The sequence below is a fragment of the Egretta garzetta genome, unplaced genomic scaffold (genome assembly GCF_000687185.1).
Source record: "Egretta garzetta isolate BGI_Z169 unplaced genomic scaffold, ASM68718v1 scaffold439, whole genome shotgun sequence".
In the NCBI taxonomy this organism is placed as follows: domain Eukaryota; kingdom Metazoa; phylum Chordata; class Aves; order Pelecaniformes; family Ardeidae; genus Egretta; species Egretta garzetta.
In genome coordinates, this window is record NW_009260803.1 from 1,674,059 (window position 1) to 1,691,457 (window position 17,399).

The 17,399-nt window shown below is 39.1% G+C and overlaps 1 protein-coding gene across 1 annotated transcript in view; it reads right to left on the reverse strand.

Annotated features, from left to right (window-relative positions):
- MAST4 (microtubule associated serine/threonine kinase family member 4) overlaps positions 1–17,399 on the reverse strand; it is a 249,307-nt gene that overhangs the window by 67,979 nt on the left and 163,929 nt on the right. The window contains exon 5 of the mRNA XM_009646872.2: positions 9,878–9,966. Within this exon, the coding sequence (XP_009645167.2) occupies positions 9,878–9,966 (89 nt within the window). The remainder of the gene's footprint in view (positions 1–9,877; positions 9,967–17,399) is intronic.

Here is a 17,399-nt window from a genome sequence, read left to right on the forward strand (position 1 = left end):
AAAGAAAAGCTGAAAAAAGAATTAAAAAAATGTAACACTATGCAGATAGAACAAACTTTAGCTACTGCACTAGAAAAAATTAGCTGTAATTTGGAGTGTGTTGTGGACTTAGAAAAGGTGAAAAGAAGACAAAGAAGCTACCTTAAACTCTGGCAGAAAAGCAGATAATTAGGCTTAATGCAGTGAGACGTAAACAGCTTTTGACAGGAAATAATTTGACAAAGCAGCATGTGGGGGTTTGCAAACAAATTCCTTTCCTCTGATAGCTATTTTGAAGTTATATATGGATATATACATGAATTTAACTTAATGTCAAGGACATGCTAACTGTCCATCAGTTAGTCAGAACATATGCATAAACTTGACACAGACGCACAAAGCATGGTGGAAGAATGCAGTCCTTTAAGAGCTGTTGCAGTGGATTTGAGGAGCCACAATGCTGCAAGCTACCTCCCTAGAATCACTTCCTTACAGGCAAAACCTGAAGAAGTCAAAGCCTTACTCAGGAAGAGCATCAGATCCTGTTATTAGGAAAATCAATTTGCAAGCACCATTTCCAGTAGCAAACAAGCTTTTAAAGTAACAAAACTGTTAAAAGACATATATGTAATACCTGGATACTACATTCTGCGGGTTTATCTAGAAATCTAAGAACTCAGACAAGCTTGGAAACAGAGAATGAAGATCCAAACCCCAAATGACTGGGGAAACAGCTATTGCTATTATGAGTTTAAGGTGTGGTGTTCCAGAAAAGCAGGATAGGTTAGAAGCAGAGTCCTATATGTGACCTTCATCCATCACAGCACTCATCCACCCATCTGCAAGTCAATACCTGGGAGACCTTCAAATAAAAACCAGTGCCAGTTAATTCTCTGTCCATATGTGCAGTGCTTGCTTATTAGTCAAATCCCGCTGTTCTTTGGGATCTGCTGGCTGTTGTACATTTTAGTCCTTGTGTATCTCTACGCTGCTGAGATTACTGTCGATGTTTCTGACCTGGTAAAGTAAACCTGACTGGTGGTCAGGCATTAGGTAAGTAATTAACTCCAGCATCCTCTGGGAGACACAATGAATAGGCAATCAACATACCAAAACAATACTGTACCTCTTGACAACACACAGCTCATTTTGCAAGCAGCTATTGTTGAGAAAACTGTATCAAGACTAATTGAATTGTGATTGTTTTGTAAGTAGCTTCAAGAAGTCCTGTGTCTTTGCCACAGAGGGAAGATGTTTTAGATATTTTAAAAAGGCATATGTTACAGTCACTGTGTATTATTAATGTATTTTTAATAGCTGTCTATTTACAAAATAAAGAGTTGCAGAAGCAATGACTTTGTGTTGGTACCAAGGGAGTAACAGATTAATGATAACTGTTATCCCAAATTCCTGATGGATCAAAGACAAATCCAGCCTGAATTCTTGATGTCTTTATTTGATGGTCTTTTAAAATGAATTGCAGTACCTCAGCACCACAGTAGCATGCTGTAACAACGGGTCATATGCTCCTCTGTGTCAGTTTACTTGGTGGTGAACCCATGCTGCGAAGTGAACAATACACAAGAAACCATCCACCAGCAGTTACCGGTCTGACTTTCGTAACTAACACACAGTGCCAGTCAGCAGAACACACAGCTGGGCAACAGAATCGTTTTGAATACTTCTGCAGGTGCTTTCCACTGAGATCCACCCAGAGGCGAGGAGCTCAAGCTATTTCAAAACCTGGATTAATTATGCTTCACACCAGCAAATGATTTTCCCCAGTTACAGCAAGGAAGGTTTGCACGCTCCTTAAACCCATTTGCCAGGATGCATTTGCATGTTCTGATCACTTTACTCAAAATACTGGCAGTGCTATGTTTTAATGGGATTTTATTTAAAAGTCCATTGTATCTGCATGTAACTTACCCCTTACACTTTCCACTCCTGTCCCTAAACTAGTAGAAGATGCTCTGAAATTTCTGTAACAGTTTCACTTTACCCAAAAGCAAGACTAAATACTTTTATTTTAGCAAAACCATTTCTGTTATTCTACATGTGACAACAGTCAGAATAATTGCAATGTTGTATTATTTTCCATTCTGCAAATATCACTTTTCTTTTAAAAAACAATATTCAGTATCGTGCTTTAACCTTTAGCTTTCAGCATTCCCATATTTCACCATGAAAACACACTAAGGCTTCATTAATTTACAAACCTAGCCCTCCTTTCCACAGAATCCAGTCAACGCAGACTGCAGCTAAAGCAGAAGAGCACAGAAGCTGCATATGAGAGAGACTGTTCTTTGCTTCAAATACACTGTAGTAAAAGCCAACACTCATTATCACCTATCTTAGACAAAAATCACAGGATTAATCCTGAAATTCCAGGGAATCTAATTCTAAATTTGATGCACAGACACAGATGCTTCCAGTGATTCAAAGCCTAACACAATGAAAATATATGGTGCAAACAGCTTTGTTCATTACTATACTTCAGTGTAGCTAGCTAAAGTACATCTACCAAATAAAATTATATGATGCAAGCAGTGAGTCCTAATGTAGTGAGAGCAGAATATTAGCAGTCAGCGCTCTAACAGTCTGCCTAGAAAGGCCTAGGTCTAAGCAGACCTAAAAAGTCCTACACAAAAGGATTACAAATGGAGGTAAGACCTCCTTGGCCTTAAATTTTGCTTTAGGCAATTGCATCATGCAATCCTCTTCACAAATTTCTTGAACCTAACAGAAAAGCTCATGCTTGTCCCTGCCATACTCAGTGGGTGATCCTTCAGGAAGCCTCATGTTCTGGTATACATGGCCAGCCATGTATTTCTTTTCCCACCCCATGAAGAAAACACCTCTGTGATTTAGATCGACAATACAGGCTTTTCAGTCTTCCTTTTGCTAAAGCAAGTAAGTAATAGTCCTTTAGTCCTACACAAAAAGCTCTCACATTCTATGCTACCAGCCTTTCTCCCCACATGATCCTATCTGAACACCTATGACCATAAAAGCATGCAGTATTCCAGATAAAATTTAGCAGCACATTCTACACTGGCATGAAATCTTCCCAAATCCAATTGCAAATTACTTCCTTTATACATCTTTGGAAATTTGATTTCCAAAGCTACACTTTGCAAACACCATCTGATCCAGAAAATGCAGTCAGGTCCTTCCCTAAATTCCTTATAATAGATGAGTTCACAGCTTACAGTAGATATTTCTGTTACCGGTCCTGCAGCACAAAATGCTGCATGTTGCTATTAATTTCATACCTCTTTATTCCAGTCCTCGGGATCATTCAGTCACTTCAAGACAGTTTCCCAATGCTGTTTCATACTGGGTATCTTCCAAATTTGTATCAACTACAGTAATTTTATGCCAATGTCGCTTATGAGAAGATTAAAATGGTTTGGCCACAAAATCAAAACCTGAGGACTCCACTGATAACCTCCACTCCCACCTTATAATACTTGGCATTTCTTCTCCCCTTTAAACAATTTCCTACTTATCTCTTGTTCTAGTACCTGTCATCTTAGTGGCACCGCATGAAATATTTTGCTAAAATACAGACAAGAAAGATTTACAGCATTGCTCCTAATAGCTAAATCTTCTTCCTACAGCAGATACAATTAAACAGCACCACATGTGACTATTAATCATTAGGGGTCAGAATCACCCACAGGAACAAGCTCCTGTGACTACTGAGGTGGGGACACCTGACTGCCCTGACTTGCTGAGATTATAATCATTCACTTTGCAGGCTGGGTGATGCAGATGACCTGCCTACGCAGCAGCAGGCAGTCAGCTGGAAAAGCCCATTAATGACCAGGGCACCAGATGTTGTCCACACTGATGCTGCAACCCTTTGCTTCCCACAATTCTGAATGTATCCACAGTTCATGCAAAACTTAAAAGGATCTTCCAGCAGGTTTAACAGCTTCCATGCCAGATACTGAAGGCAAAGGATGTCCAAAAAACTAACCTAAGGCAGTTACTAATAATGAAGAAGGTTTGAACCCAAAGAAATGACCTGGTATAGATTTGTTTTCCATTTTCGTAAGACAGAGAAAGACTTTACATAGTGAAAGCTGACACTATTCTTGAAATCTTTTGTGATCTTTACACATATGCATAAGGCATAGTGGGAGACTTCAGCTGCAAACTAAAACCTGACTTCCCACCAACACAAATTATCTCCACAGGTAGCTACAGGTCCCACACAGAAGAAAAGGGCATTACACGTATTGTATCAGTAAATAATGTATATAACAGACACTATATATCTGCTATATACATTGTCTTTTTCCTATCCTTCTTTTAACCCTCACTGTCAGACCTTGTACCTCTCTGTGTGCTCTCGAGCCCTGGACTACTTACTGCCCTAGTAACTCTTTACTATAGCCCACAAGCCTTCATGGTCACTGTTACTTAGAAATGAATCTGCCCCTTCTTTGACAGGTGCTACCTGTGCACTACCTGTGCCCTGCACAACATCCTTGTTTCATTGGTGTGGTGCTGTCTCACTTGTCTCTCCCTCCCATCCTACCACATGCATCTGAGAATGATTGAGATAAGGCTAACAATTAAAAAACTTAACGTAAGTATTCACTGTTTGTTCAATTCAGCTTGCATCTGTAAAGACTAATAATGGAGTCCTGTGTAGGAGCAACCCTATTATCTCCAAAGCAAACAATCAAAATCGGAGAGGGGGAGAGAAATTTGCCTGAGACCTCTATATGACTTTCTCATATGGAACAATTATCATCATCCTAAACTTGGGCCACTGGTCCTCCTCAAAGAATATCTTATCTAAACTAGACAACAGCCAGTGCCTTCAGTTCAGTCATTTGCAAGAAAAAAGAGGACTACAAGGAAGAACGTCGGTATAAAATGCACCTCAAATAATTATGATTGTGTTCAAGAAGCTTTTCTTCTAAAATAGAGCAATATTGCTCACATCCAATCTGTTTTGGCTAACTCCAATCCAGATTGTTACGGTTACCTAGCAGGAACCTGAGCTCTTCAGGATGTCTGAAGTAATGGCACATTGTTTCCACAGGTGCAGCCAGACCTCTAAATGATTGCTCTGCAGATACCAAAGATGAAAACATTCTTGAGCAAAGCCACAAATACTGACATGAGTGCTAATGCAGTGCACTCTTGACTAAGAGAGCTCCACCTTGAGATTCACAACATGCCTTCATGCACCTTGCTTCAGCTGACACAGAGGATGCATAACACTTTTTTGCCCTCAGAGATGTGTAGTCTTCTGGGGGGAGGGGCCAGAGGAACACGTGGCTTAAACTAGTGGTACAAGTAAAACATATCTCAGGTATGAGATGCAAGCAAAGGTAACTACGTATGTATTTCGCCTGTTCTCCCAACAAGCCAAGAATTAGCATAGAAGAATTAGCATAGAAGGAACAGGTTGTTTGTAGATCCAAGGGTATCCTCACAAGGGATGAAAATACTGACTTCAAATACCTCTGATACTGAATTCCCAAGCAATACCAACAATCTTACTAGGACTGTACAAGATGGGCCCAGGATAACAATGAAGATTATCAAGTTGATAATTAATAGAAATTGATCCTGGGTGGCTTTTGAAGAGTCTGACAATCTTCACTCCCTTCAGCTTGAATAGCCTATAATAAAGGCATAAGGACCTGCAACAACAACTAATGTGGTATAAACATGTAAGTCAAGAACCTGCTCCACTTCAGTAAGAGTATCCAGTGGAACTATATTCAGTAAGAGCAACAGCAGGCTGTCCCCAGAGATGGCTGGAGTACCCTGGCAGTAGGGAGTACAGTAGTGGGATACAGTACCCTAAGAAAAATAGATCTGGCAGAAAAGCACTGATACTATGAAAACAGAAGCCAAAATGGTTTTAAAAAGGCATGAGCAATTGGGGTCATGCATAATCTAGTCGTCTTTCCATTTGAATTACTCAGACTGTAGCAGTTTATGTCCTTCGTTTTCCTGTTTCATGGAACCAGGAAGGCGCCCAACAAGGAACCTCTGGGCACTTCCTTTCCAAAACCAAAGCAAAGTGACTTCAGAGTATGTCCAGACATTGAAAGCAGCCTCAGAGATCCAATCTCTCTCCCCCCGAAGTAAATGTGATTGTTCTCAAAACTATGCCAGAAGATAGGCCGTGGCAGGGCAATCTAATGTCAGCCTGACATATCAAGCCCAAGTTCAGTTAACTTTCCAAGACATGAAAAGACAGTAAAGTGTAATCTTGCAGCACATGTACAGAAATAAAATTGAATATCATAATTTCTGGCCTAAAATGCTGTTAAGTATACATCACTATGTCCAAGCATATTAAAGTCTCAAATTCGCCTTTCCAATCACATTTGAGAAAGAACCACAAAACAGACTTCTACTTGAGCCAGGCCCCAGCTGGCTGACAGATAAACATGTTCTGACTCTCTGCAGTCAAAATAGCTCATCTTCCTATGGTACTGCAAAGGACCTGTAAAGCAATACTTCTCCTCACTCCAGAACCAAAAGAAAATTCCGTGTTTTGAATAGGGTCCCTAAGGTTCCCAAAGAACAAGGAAGGTAAGAGAGGGGACTAGGGCATAGTGAAGTGCAACTCTCAGAGCCCACATCTTCACCAATGCTTTTGATTTCTTTTAAAGACTCACAGAAGCATGTTAGGGTTTTTCTAAAGGGGGAAGCAAGGCAATGAAGACAGACACAACAGAAACAAAGAAGAGAAAAGTGGAAAGCAAATAGCTCTCAATGCACGTATAAAGATGCTCAGAAGACGAAACAGGACTGAAGAAGCCAGGAAAGCTGGCAGCCTGGTTTGCTGCAACCTGTCTTTCTCCTACAGTCAGGAGGACTGCTGCACTGAACTGAGTGAGAAAAGAATGACCCATCAAAAGGTGCAATGTGAAGGAACTCGATGTTTCCACGGACAAGTGGTATTGAAAGAATCCTCAATGGCTCAAGTTCTCAGCTCTACCATCAGTCAGACTCATCCCCTTGAAAGGCAGATCCAAGAATCAGTCTTCTCCTTTGACAGCCCAGTGGCAAACAACTGTGCAACATTGCGTGAAATCAGATTATCTGTTAGCATCCAAGCAGCCTAATCTGTTGCACCTGCACTCACCTGGGCAGATTCTTTGTTCAAAATTGGACTCTGACAACATGCAAGAAAACCTTTCTAGAACAGGATCTCTCCAATCTCCTCCATATTCTGCATAATCTTACTGGGACATATTTGCCAAAAATGCATGTTATTGCCACACTTCAGCCAAGGACAGTCTAATGAATAAATCTGTTCTTAGTGAACGCAAGCACTGCTACTTTGCTGCACATTTAGCTTGCTCCATCCTCCTCTAGGACTGGAAAACATTTTCTTTCCCTCTCTCTCTTCTGCTTCTACTGTTGCCTTCTTCAACAGCAAACACTAGTAAGAAGGATGCAAAGGTGTTACAGAGGGTCACCTTCAGTCCCTCTAAGACTTGGAGCTTGTAGTACACACTCCTGGCAGAAGATCTGGTGCAGGGCTGCAAAATAAACACTTTTAGAGAACTTTTCTAGTAGAATGTCACCATTCCCAGCTACCTTCCAGACATAGTAAAAAAAAAAAAGACCCTAAAATCATCTAACTGGACAGGAGATATCCCAGGTTCTCTCCGCGGAGTCAAGGAGGCCTCCCTGACTTGGAATAATCCCTCCTAGCCAAGGACTGCCAAGAGGCCATACATGCACCATGCTGTCTCTTGTCACATCCTTCTGCTGCACTTCACAAGAAATCAAGCCTCCAGTACAGAGCAGAGAGGTGAGCTAAGCATCCAGATGCCAGTGCAGGTAAGAAGTTGTGGCAAGAATGCAGCATCGCTAAAAATCCACCATGTCTCCAAGAGGTTACCAAGGATTTATATAGATTAAACACTTGACACACTGAACTCCTACTATATATGTAGATGAAAATTTGTAACTTATGTGGCTTTGCTGTGCTTTTAACCATGCAATTTCCATTTTTTTTATTTGCATGAATTAGGATGACATTCGCAGTGATTCAAAGTACAAATTAAACAACAACAAAAAAAGATTTTGCCTAACAAGTCAATTCCAAGCAGTATCTAATTGATCACTAGACAAAGCAGAAAACCTGTCAAGGACTCTGAGGACGCTTTAACTTCAAATCGCCCCTTCAGGGGACGAGTCTAGGCACGCTGGGCAGCTGAGCTAGAAGCCAATGGTTGTGTGAATATTTACTGTAATTAACTATACATAGAGGCAAGCTAATAACAGAGATGGCATACATATGCAAATATTCATCACATATATGGGATTTCCTAAGGCTGCTGAAGTGTTTGGCACACATACCTTGGGGGAGCATATCAGCATTAAGAGAACCTACTGTATCCTGGGTAACTGAAGAAGTTGCCAGATTTCCACAACAGGTTTTTGAATATGCAGTACATACCGCTGAGTTTAAAGAAAAGAACAGCTTACATTTAACCCGTCTTAATCCTTATGGTATCAGTTTTACACCTTCAGAGCTGCTTGTCAACGGCTGTGACATGAGCAATATTACTCCCCTTTTATGGTTTGCGATATCGATTCAAAAGGATGAAGCGACTTGCTGAAAGTGCAAGTCCGCTTCCAGACAGGAACTCTTTGGCATTATCAAATACACAACCCATATTCAGGTCCCAGAAAACGTGTGTTGGTCACTCCATACTTCTTGAAGCCTGTTAGGCATCGCTGGTCTAAGCCATCAGTTTCCAAATGGGTGGTACAGTCACTCATAGCAGCAGACTTGCTAGTTCTCACAGCAAGCATTCCTACTGCTTTCATCAAGTCAGCACAGCAAAACTAAAGCCTCTTTCTATGGTCACCACAGATCCCCTGTTCCAAATGCAATTGGGGGACCCAGAGAGGAGTCCCAAACATTTGAATACTTCATTTTTCAGTTTTAAAATCGTGTGCACGGTGTTTTTCTTTGTTTGTTTCTTTGTTTTAAATGTTCTGCTGCCTTGAACTTTTCACAAACCTTCGTATTGTCTGGAGTCCTGAATGTGATAGCCTGCTGCTCAGAGTGAAAACCACCACTGTATTTTTTCTAATAATGTTGCTTCCAGAAGAAGACTGCAGATACCTTACTAAACTGACCATTCTCTCAAAAAATTCAACTGAAGCTCTTCACCTTCTCTTTTAGCATCCAAATGAGAGCAGTGCTCCAAAGCATTCAGTGTCGCTGCCTACACAAGGATTGGCATTTTGGCACCTAGCTACAACCAACACCCCAAAACCATAAAGAGACAATAAAACCTTTGAGGAAATGTGTTTTGATATGCTAAAAATGTTCCTTTTTAAAATCAAGACACTCAATATCAAGAAAATACTTATTTATGGACTTTCATTCAATCTTTAAGTGCTTCAGGTGCTTTAGCAGCAAACCAAAATGACCATCAATTTATTGTCGTGTCAAATGAAACACAGAAATTTCCAGCAACATGCCTAGCACCACAAATCCCAGGGAGCAAAAGCACTATGAATAGAATATAATACCCTATGCACTGATTCCACTACCTTTACCATGTGTGCAAGCTATTTTATATCCTTTTCACACTCAGCTAGGCCCAGAAAGGGGGATGTGGGCAGGAGGGAGGGGAGAAATGTATCAGAATGTCAGAATGCAAGGTGGGGAAATAAAAAAGAAGTGATCCACGTTAGGTATTTCTGGACTGCTTCTCACCATAACAAAGGATTTATGGATCTAAACATAAATGTGGATGGAATGATATGCAACTTTTTGCTATTACAAACAGCGGGAAGAAGAGCATTGGGAAAGAGAATTTTTTTTCCCTTCCTCATATAGACATTTTAAGAATTTAAAGCAGTAGTAGCATAGATACAAAATCACCTGCATGGGCTGACAGTGGTGAATGGGGCCGAGGCAGAGCTGGAGACTGGCCATTGCCCATCAAACTCTTCCTGTTGCTTGTTCTGCAACTGTGGGCAAAAAGAGAGGAAAGACAACATTAGCATCAGAAATACAGCATGTACTGCTTATAGACATATTCAGATTCTACTGCTTTGTTCCTTCACTTCCCAGTCTCCTATTAAAAATCAGAGCTATTGTTGTTTTTGTAGGCATGTCCAGGAAGTCTACAATCATCCTGGATAATGGCAAAGACAGCAGTTTCTAAGGAAAATGCACCATGGATACTTTTCAGGCTTGCACGTTTGCTGTTCTGTGCAAAGACCAGCATTCCCCTGTAGAGTCATTTACAAAATGTTCTCCCCTGAATGCAGCTTGTTTCTCTGCCATATGCTTTTTAAAATATATAAAAATATACAAATATAATGTGAAAAACAGTCTCAAGCTTAGACTCGCCATGCAACGATTAAAGCCGTTCCTGCTACATGAACTGTAGCTCCAAATCCCATGCCACAAAGAGCAATGATTTATCAATCTGAGAATGATACAATAATTATAAATCTAATTATTGAGATAAATTTCACATCTGTGCCTTTTGTCAATGGAACAGATGATGCCTAAGAAGATGAATGCACTTTTTTACTCATACATTTTTCATCTGCAAAGCCACTAATTTCCCATATCAAAAGATCATTAGGCGAGATAAACAGTAAATTAACACATCTATTAAACTTGGGAAAGGAGGTATTTTTCTCAAATACATCATACAGTTTTAAAATATTTGTTAGCAGAAGTGTTTGGGTTTTTTTTTTGCTATAATGAATATTCTCACAAACATTGCAAACAACATTGCAAACATTCATGCCCAAGGAAAATAGTAGTCAAAGAGACCGTAACTGTGTATACACTTAGGTACATATGCTAATGTTCACAGCACTACAATCAGAAATTTTTTCTGTAAAGGTTTAGAAAAACTCAAGACCACTAAAAGGGGAAAAATTCATGCACAAAGCCATTTCATTAACCCAGTAGGTTCCAATGGAAGCAGATTCAGATCATATTTGTAGATGTCTCCAAAGAAGAATTTTGTAACATTATGATCTCTAAATAACACCCAGAAAGCATGAATGCTCAGTCTTAATATGGTGTAAGTTGAAAAAAAAGCAAAAGAAAGGATAGAGTTTAATAGCATAAACAGCTAAGCAAAACAGATTCAGAAGTAATCCAAAGTAATACTGAAAACAAGCAAAATCAAAAAGAAAAATAAAAGCAGAGGAAATGTTGAGTATGAAAGCACAACAGAAGATACCTGCAATATGCAAAAGCCAAACACTAAGACCAGTCTCCCCTTGAAAAATGTTTTGTGAAGCAGCAAGAGTGCCACTCCTGACTGTTTAATGGGTTAATGCAAAGTTAATTTGCATGAATTGCACAGTGAATTGCCACATCACTTTATTATAATAAATTAAACAATGAGTTAACTCATGGATATATACTTAACATTACTGCAAATTTATGTAAGAAAATAAAGCATGAAATGATTGCAAGATTCACATTTAGAACACTGAAAAAGTCAGAACTTAAGACATACACTGCAACTTCTAAACTGAACCAATGGAACTTTTAAAATGTGAAAATATACACACGGGTTTTCAGGAATTTGCTTAGATTGATCTTGGCTTTCTACAAGTATTTTTGATGCTTAATCTAGTTTTCAAACAATGGAACTTGAGCAAATATTCCAGATTTCATTAGACAACAATTTCAAAGTCTTATTGTTTCCCCATCTCTAATTTCTTCCAGCTGAAGAGTCATATTCAATTCTCTTATCTAAGAATGGTCCAAATTCCTCCTTTTGGCTTCATACGTCACTGTATTTTTGGCAACTTTTCTTGTCTCATACTATGACAAGCCTCACTTTATATGCTGCACTTGTTTTTAAAAGTTTAAAAACCATTTCTTTGCAATTCTCCAATCTAAAACTGAATGCAGTAGATACTCTTGTTTATTGGACACTCGTTAAAATCCATCCACAACAATATGATGATATTACTACAGCAGCTGTGTTCCAGGCTGAGGTTAAGAGGCCCCATTAAGTGACTAAAACAGCTTTGCATGGCTAAAGTTTGGAACCTAAAGGGTCACCAACATCTCCTGTCACAAGGAAGGAATATATTTTAAGCATCTAATCCCTGGATATATTCTCAGCAAAACAAACATTAAACAAATTCTAGGCACTCTTCACTGATTTGGCTATAAAGATTATTTCAGATACAGGTTCATCAATATGATTTGCCCTTATCTGTAGAAACTGAGAGTTTTATCACTTTTGCCAGAATTTCCTATGTAAGTAAATGACTGCCTTGTATTCACTTTTATGTTAAAATTCAAACTTTTCATTCTTCAGGTGAAGTTAGTGCAACAACTTTCACAAATCATTATCAAATATACCTAATCCAATTTATATTGATTTTAAAAAAAAATTTTAATCTTTATTTATTTCTGGGAAGTATGATGGCATACCTGCAATATCAAGATCTTACATAATAAGAAAACTTTCCCCCAACTGCCATTCAAAAAAATCTTTGCTATTTGCTCAGATGTGGCTGCAGCTGTACAGAGAATTTATCATACTCAAATGAAATGTTCTATTGAAAAATAGAAAATAAAAAATACTAAGTCTCCTCTATTTGTCTTACCAGTAAGGTAAGATGCAAATCACTGCATGAAAGGACAAGTTCATCCTAGAGCTCTCACTATAGCTTTGTTTTTTCAGTGCTGTTTCACAAAGATTTTGAAACTGTTACCCATCCTGTATAATCTGTGAAACACAACTCCTTCCCCCAAATAATGGTATGATAGAAGAGGCTCTTTGTGGGTGGAAAAAAAAAAAGTAGTATCTTCAGGGAACCTTGAAAGATGATCTAAACTGCTACAAAGCTGCATATGGGAAGCAGGGTCGCACTAAGGAAGTATTATCAAAGCATTACTTACTGAACTTATATTTAGCCTTGAAACAGCAATCTTCTGTATACAAAAGAATCTTAGGAGTTAAGAGCCATTCTGCAGACAAAATCATTTTTCCTAGATCTCTGAACACATCAAGTAACTTTCCCTTTCTATTGTCTTCATAAAACTTTTCTTCTCCCATTCAAATCAGACAAGATAAACCAACTGATAAGAGCCAGCCCTGAAAGAAAGCTTCTTTGTCTGCAGGAAAGTTACAGCAGTGCAGGAACCAGTCTACAGGGATTGTAACTTGGGGAAACATAAACCTTGGTAAAGCAGAGCACTACACTCTCAAAATGCCTTGGATTTCATATTGTGATCAGGTTGCATGGCACAGAGAAGAGACTAGCAAGCCAGGCAGCAGGTACCACACAGGGTTTAGAGCACTGAAAAAAAAAAAAGAAAAAAAAAGAGAGAGAGAAAGAAAAACATCTTTCTCCAAGGAGAAGAGGAGAGTATGGGTGAATGAAGAAAAAAAAAGAAAAAAAAAAGATCAGTCACATTCAACAATAATTAAACTTTGGGCTGCACACAAAACTTGAACAGAATAGGAAGTTTACATTTTTTTCCCTTTGTCATCTTCTTTGCCCCAGGAAGATCCTTCCCAGAGTTTATAGTCTGTTGCCTGCAGTTTAAAGTGCCAGTCCTGGATGACTACCGACCTGGAAGTAGTTGGCATTACACCATACTGTCAGTGCCCTGGACTACTGGCACTGTTCCTTATCTTGGAATCCAATTCATAATTCCCTATTTGGTTTCCAAATCCCCCACAGACAGGTTCTGCCTTACCTCCTGCTCTCCTGCCCACGTACAGCTCTCTGCCCTATCCTGACTTCTCACCATGTCTCACTGCTGGGGAATTCCTCCTTCATCCCAGCTCCAGTATCAGGCCCAAGGCACTAAGCTCCAAGTCACTCCTCCTCCTCCAGCTGCTACAGATGATCAGTGCTTCCCATGAGAAGTACTCATGATAAAACAAATTGAGGACACTACATAAAAAGTGCTTTGTGCTCAACTCTGTTAATCACAAAGCAAGGGTGAAGTACAGCTGCTGGAAGATGCAATCCAGCTGCATGGGTCTTGATTACCTTGCTCCTTAAATAGCCACAATTGTTCCCTTATCACACAAAAGCTGCTGGGCAGAGATGATGGGAACTGCTAGACTGAAACCAACAAACCACAAGACAGAAGTACTAGCATGGCCATTAAAATAGAGCTACACTTCACAAGCTTGTGGAAACACTAAACAGAATAAAAAGTCGAAGCAGAATCCAGTTCTTCTAGAGTACTTCATCCAGACCTGAAATATTAAACGCAAGTTTCCTGATAATCAAATATGGCAAAAATTGCAAGAGGTATGCCCTCAAATGGAATTTTCTTTCTCAGAATGAGGGCCGATATGTGAGCAAATTACTGGCAGTAAAGGTTAATTGCTTTTTTTTTTTTCCAAAAAAGTAGGGAAATAAGGCTATATCGACAGACATTACTACTTGCTGTGCTTTTCATGGGAAATTTGGCATTTGCTTTAATCATTTATAATGATTTCATTTCAACATCCTCAATTACTAATATTTACACTTGTAATGAAGATGGATTTGGACTGTAAGCTATTATGACAGTTCACCACCTTTCACAGGCTATGCTGAGCACAGCACTGCTCCGCAACACACCTTCTTAATCTTGGTATAAGTGTAATACAGTGGCTTAGCTGAAGGCAAAGATTAAAAGGGGGCAACTCCTATCTTAAGAGAGGCTGCAAACAAAGTGTTTTATTTGCTAATAGAAGTGCATAGGAATTAAGGTACTGCCGTACCCAGAATGCAAAGCCAGGCCATGTAGACACAAGAGAGACTAATAACGCAAGACCAGCACTCCCATGAAGGCTCTAGGGATAGAAAAGGTGGTTATAATTTCTCTGATGGTAAAACGGCACAGCTGAGAACTGCCTTAGGAGGAACATGCTGTCCCTAGCAAGACTTGAGATGTGGCCACTTTGTTTATACAGGGAAGTTAAATTTAAGCTGTATTTCAGTTACATTTAACCTGTTATGAAGCCAGCTAACATATGATTTCATAGTTACTTATTATCTTCATGAACACCAACACTGAGGAGTCAGCAGTGCACATGGCACTGACTCAAAAGAATTAAAACATTTAAAGTGAGGAATTTATCTTGTTTAGTTTGGGATTTGTTGTTTTTATTTTTTTAAAGGAAGAAAAAACAAAGAAAAAGAGCCTTCTGCACTAAAAAGCAGTTTAGCGACTATTTTCCAAGCTCTCCAGAATCCAGGCAAGTTCCGTGGGACATTAACTCGAACGAATGCAAAAACCAGCTGCCATGAAAAGATGACACACACTGATACTGCAGCAGCCTCCTGGTCAAAAGGAGCCTTTAAGCTTGCATTTGATGAAGCATCTCCTGATCTAGAAAGTCAAAGTAAGACATGACCTGTAGTTAATGGTTGCTTCACACATAGTTCGCTTTATAAAAGAAAATGAATTGACCAAGAATGTTCCTCTCTGAATACTGTGGAACTAGGGATACATGAGCAAAATCCACAAGCTCCTTCAGTACTATTTGTTGCTGCCCTGTTCTACCCTATAGCTAAGAGAGACTGAAGAGTCAGGAAGAAAAGGTTTACAATTTTGAAAGGTGTTTCCTAGACTGAAGTAGATAAATTCTCAAGGTGCTACAATCATTGAGAGAAATGTGCAAACCATCTGAATGTGAATAAAATATACCACCAGTAACACTCAGGATTTTCTTTCTGTTCTTTCAATGGGTTTCGATGTTTCACACACATATCCACTTAGTATCACCTAACATTATTTTCTGCTATATTTTTACTAGACTATGTGTCTGCATACACACTTTTCAAATTCGATGCATGCATATAGATATGTATATAAGCACATACATATATATATTCATATTTACATGTATAAAACAGACATATTTATATAAACACATACATATATAATCCTGTATTTGAAACATTACACATGCAGCCAAACAGTCTATTTATTGTATATCCCACTCTCTGTGAGAAATTATTCCATACCAGTTTTTAACAAACTGTCAAAAAAAAAAAAAAAGGGTGTTGGGATTTAAATTTTAACTGTTGTCACATAGGGATTCAGGTTTTACTCTTTTTTTAAGGTTTAGTCAACTTAAATGAGGCCAGTTTTAGTCTGAAGAAACAAGAATACTGTCAAAATATAATGAACATGACGCACCAAGATGAAGTACGCAGCTGCTGGCAGCCCTAGTTTGGCAGAGTCTGTCCTGAATCTTTGCAACGCTACAGAGAGCATTTCAGTTTTGGCTACTGGCCAGGTATGCATGGACAGTAAGCAATGGGTCCTCTCTAGGTACTCACGCATTTGTCCAACACCTTTTCCCCGCCGTTACTACCACCTACCAGCATGCCACCATACCACCAGAACCTAATCTTTGCTCAACAGTACAAGAGAGGATACCTTAGTTGTCATTGTTCTAAAAAAAAAAAAAAAAAAAAAAATCTACAGGGAAAATAAAATTTAAAATGCAACCAATGGGACATGTGATCACCCTCTGCATGGACTGTCTGGTTCAAATGCATGCGAGACAGCATCACTGCAGAAATATCTACCGAGACAAAAATCACAGAACTGCAAAAGTATCTGCCAAACCTCTGCTGTTCAGACCTAGGAAGCCTGTTGCAAAGACAGTCTTCTTACGCTGTAGGAAGCTGCTCAATCTCCATCCCTCCAGAGTATTACAAAACAAATAAACGAGTCCGTCATTAAGCCTTCTCAGCTGTGCTTGCTAGTTAGGTACATGTTCAGTGTATTCAACTCCAGTGACTGCTCACACTTTTGCTCTAAGCAATTTTGACCCATAATTGTTGTTCTTCTCACACGGGAGAAAATCAGTAGAGTTTCAAGAAACCTGAATTTCTTTTACAGAACTAAAATGGTATATTTATCTGCTCAGTTCCCTCCTAAACCAACTGCTTCAGTTTTATCTTGTTAAAGAGATAAATATTGAATTATGTAATACAAAAGAGAGTATTAAGCAAACTACTGACTCCATACTGGTGCAATATTCATAAAATAGCTGCATACAAGATAAAGTCTGTAATGCACACAAAGTGGGCAGGCAGCAGAGAGCAGACAAAAAGAATGCCCAAGATCATAAACCAGCCCATTGTGCAATTCTGCTTCATTATCCACAAAATGCAGTTTTTTTGGATCTTCATATCATACAACCTATTGAGAACACACTGACGGGATCATTTAAATCCCACTGCTTCTTCAATCTTATTTGTGTTCTGGGAAGGGACACAAGTTATTGGGTGAACAGCACATTTGCTATCATACTGAGATAGTTAACCCAATTCTTTGATACACAAATATTACTTGTTCGAAATAGAAAGAAAAGTAGGAAGCTAGTACCAGAAGTAGAGGGAAAATACACAGAGCTGGCCTAAATCATCACTAAGTATGATTACCT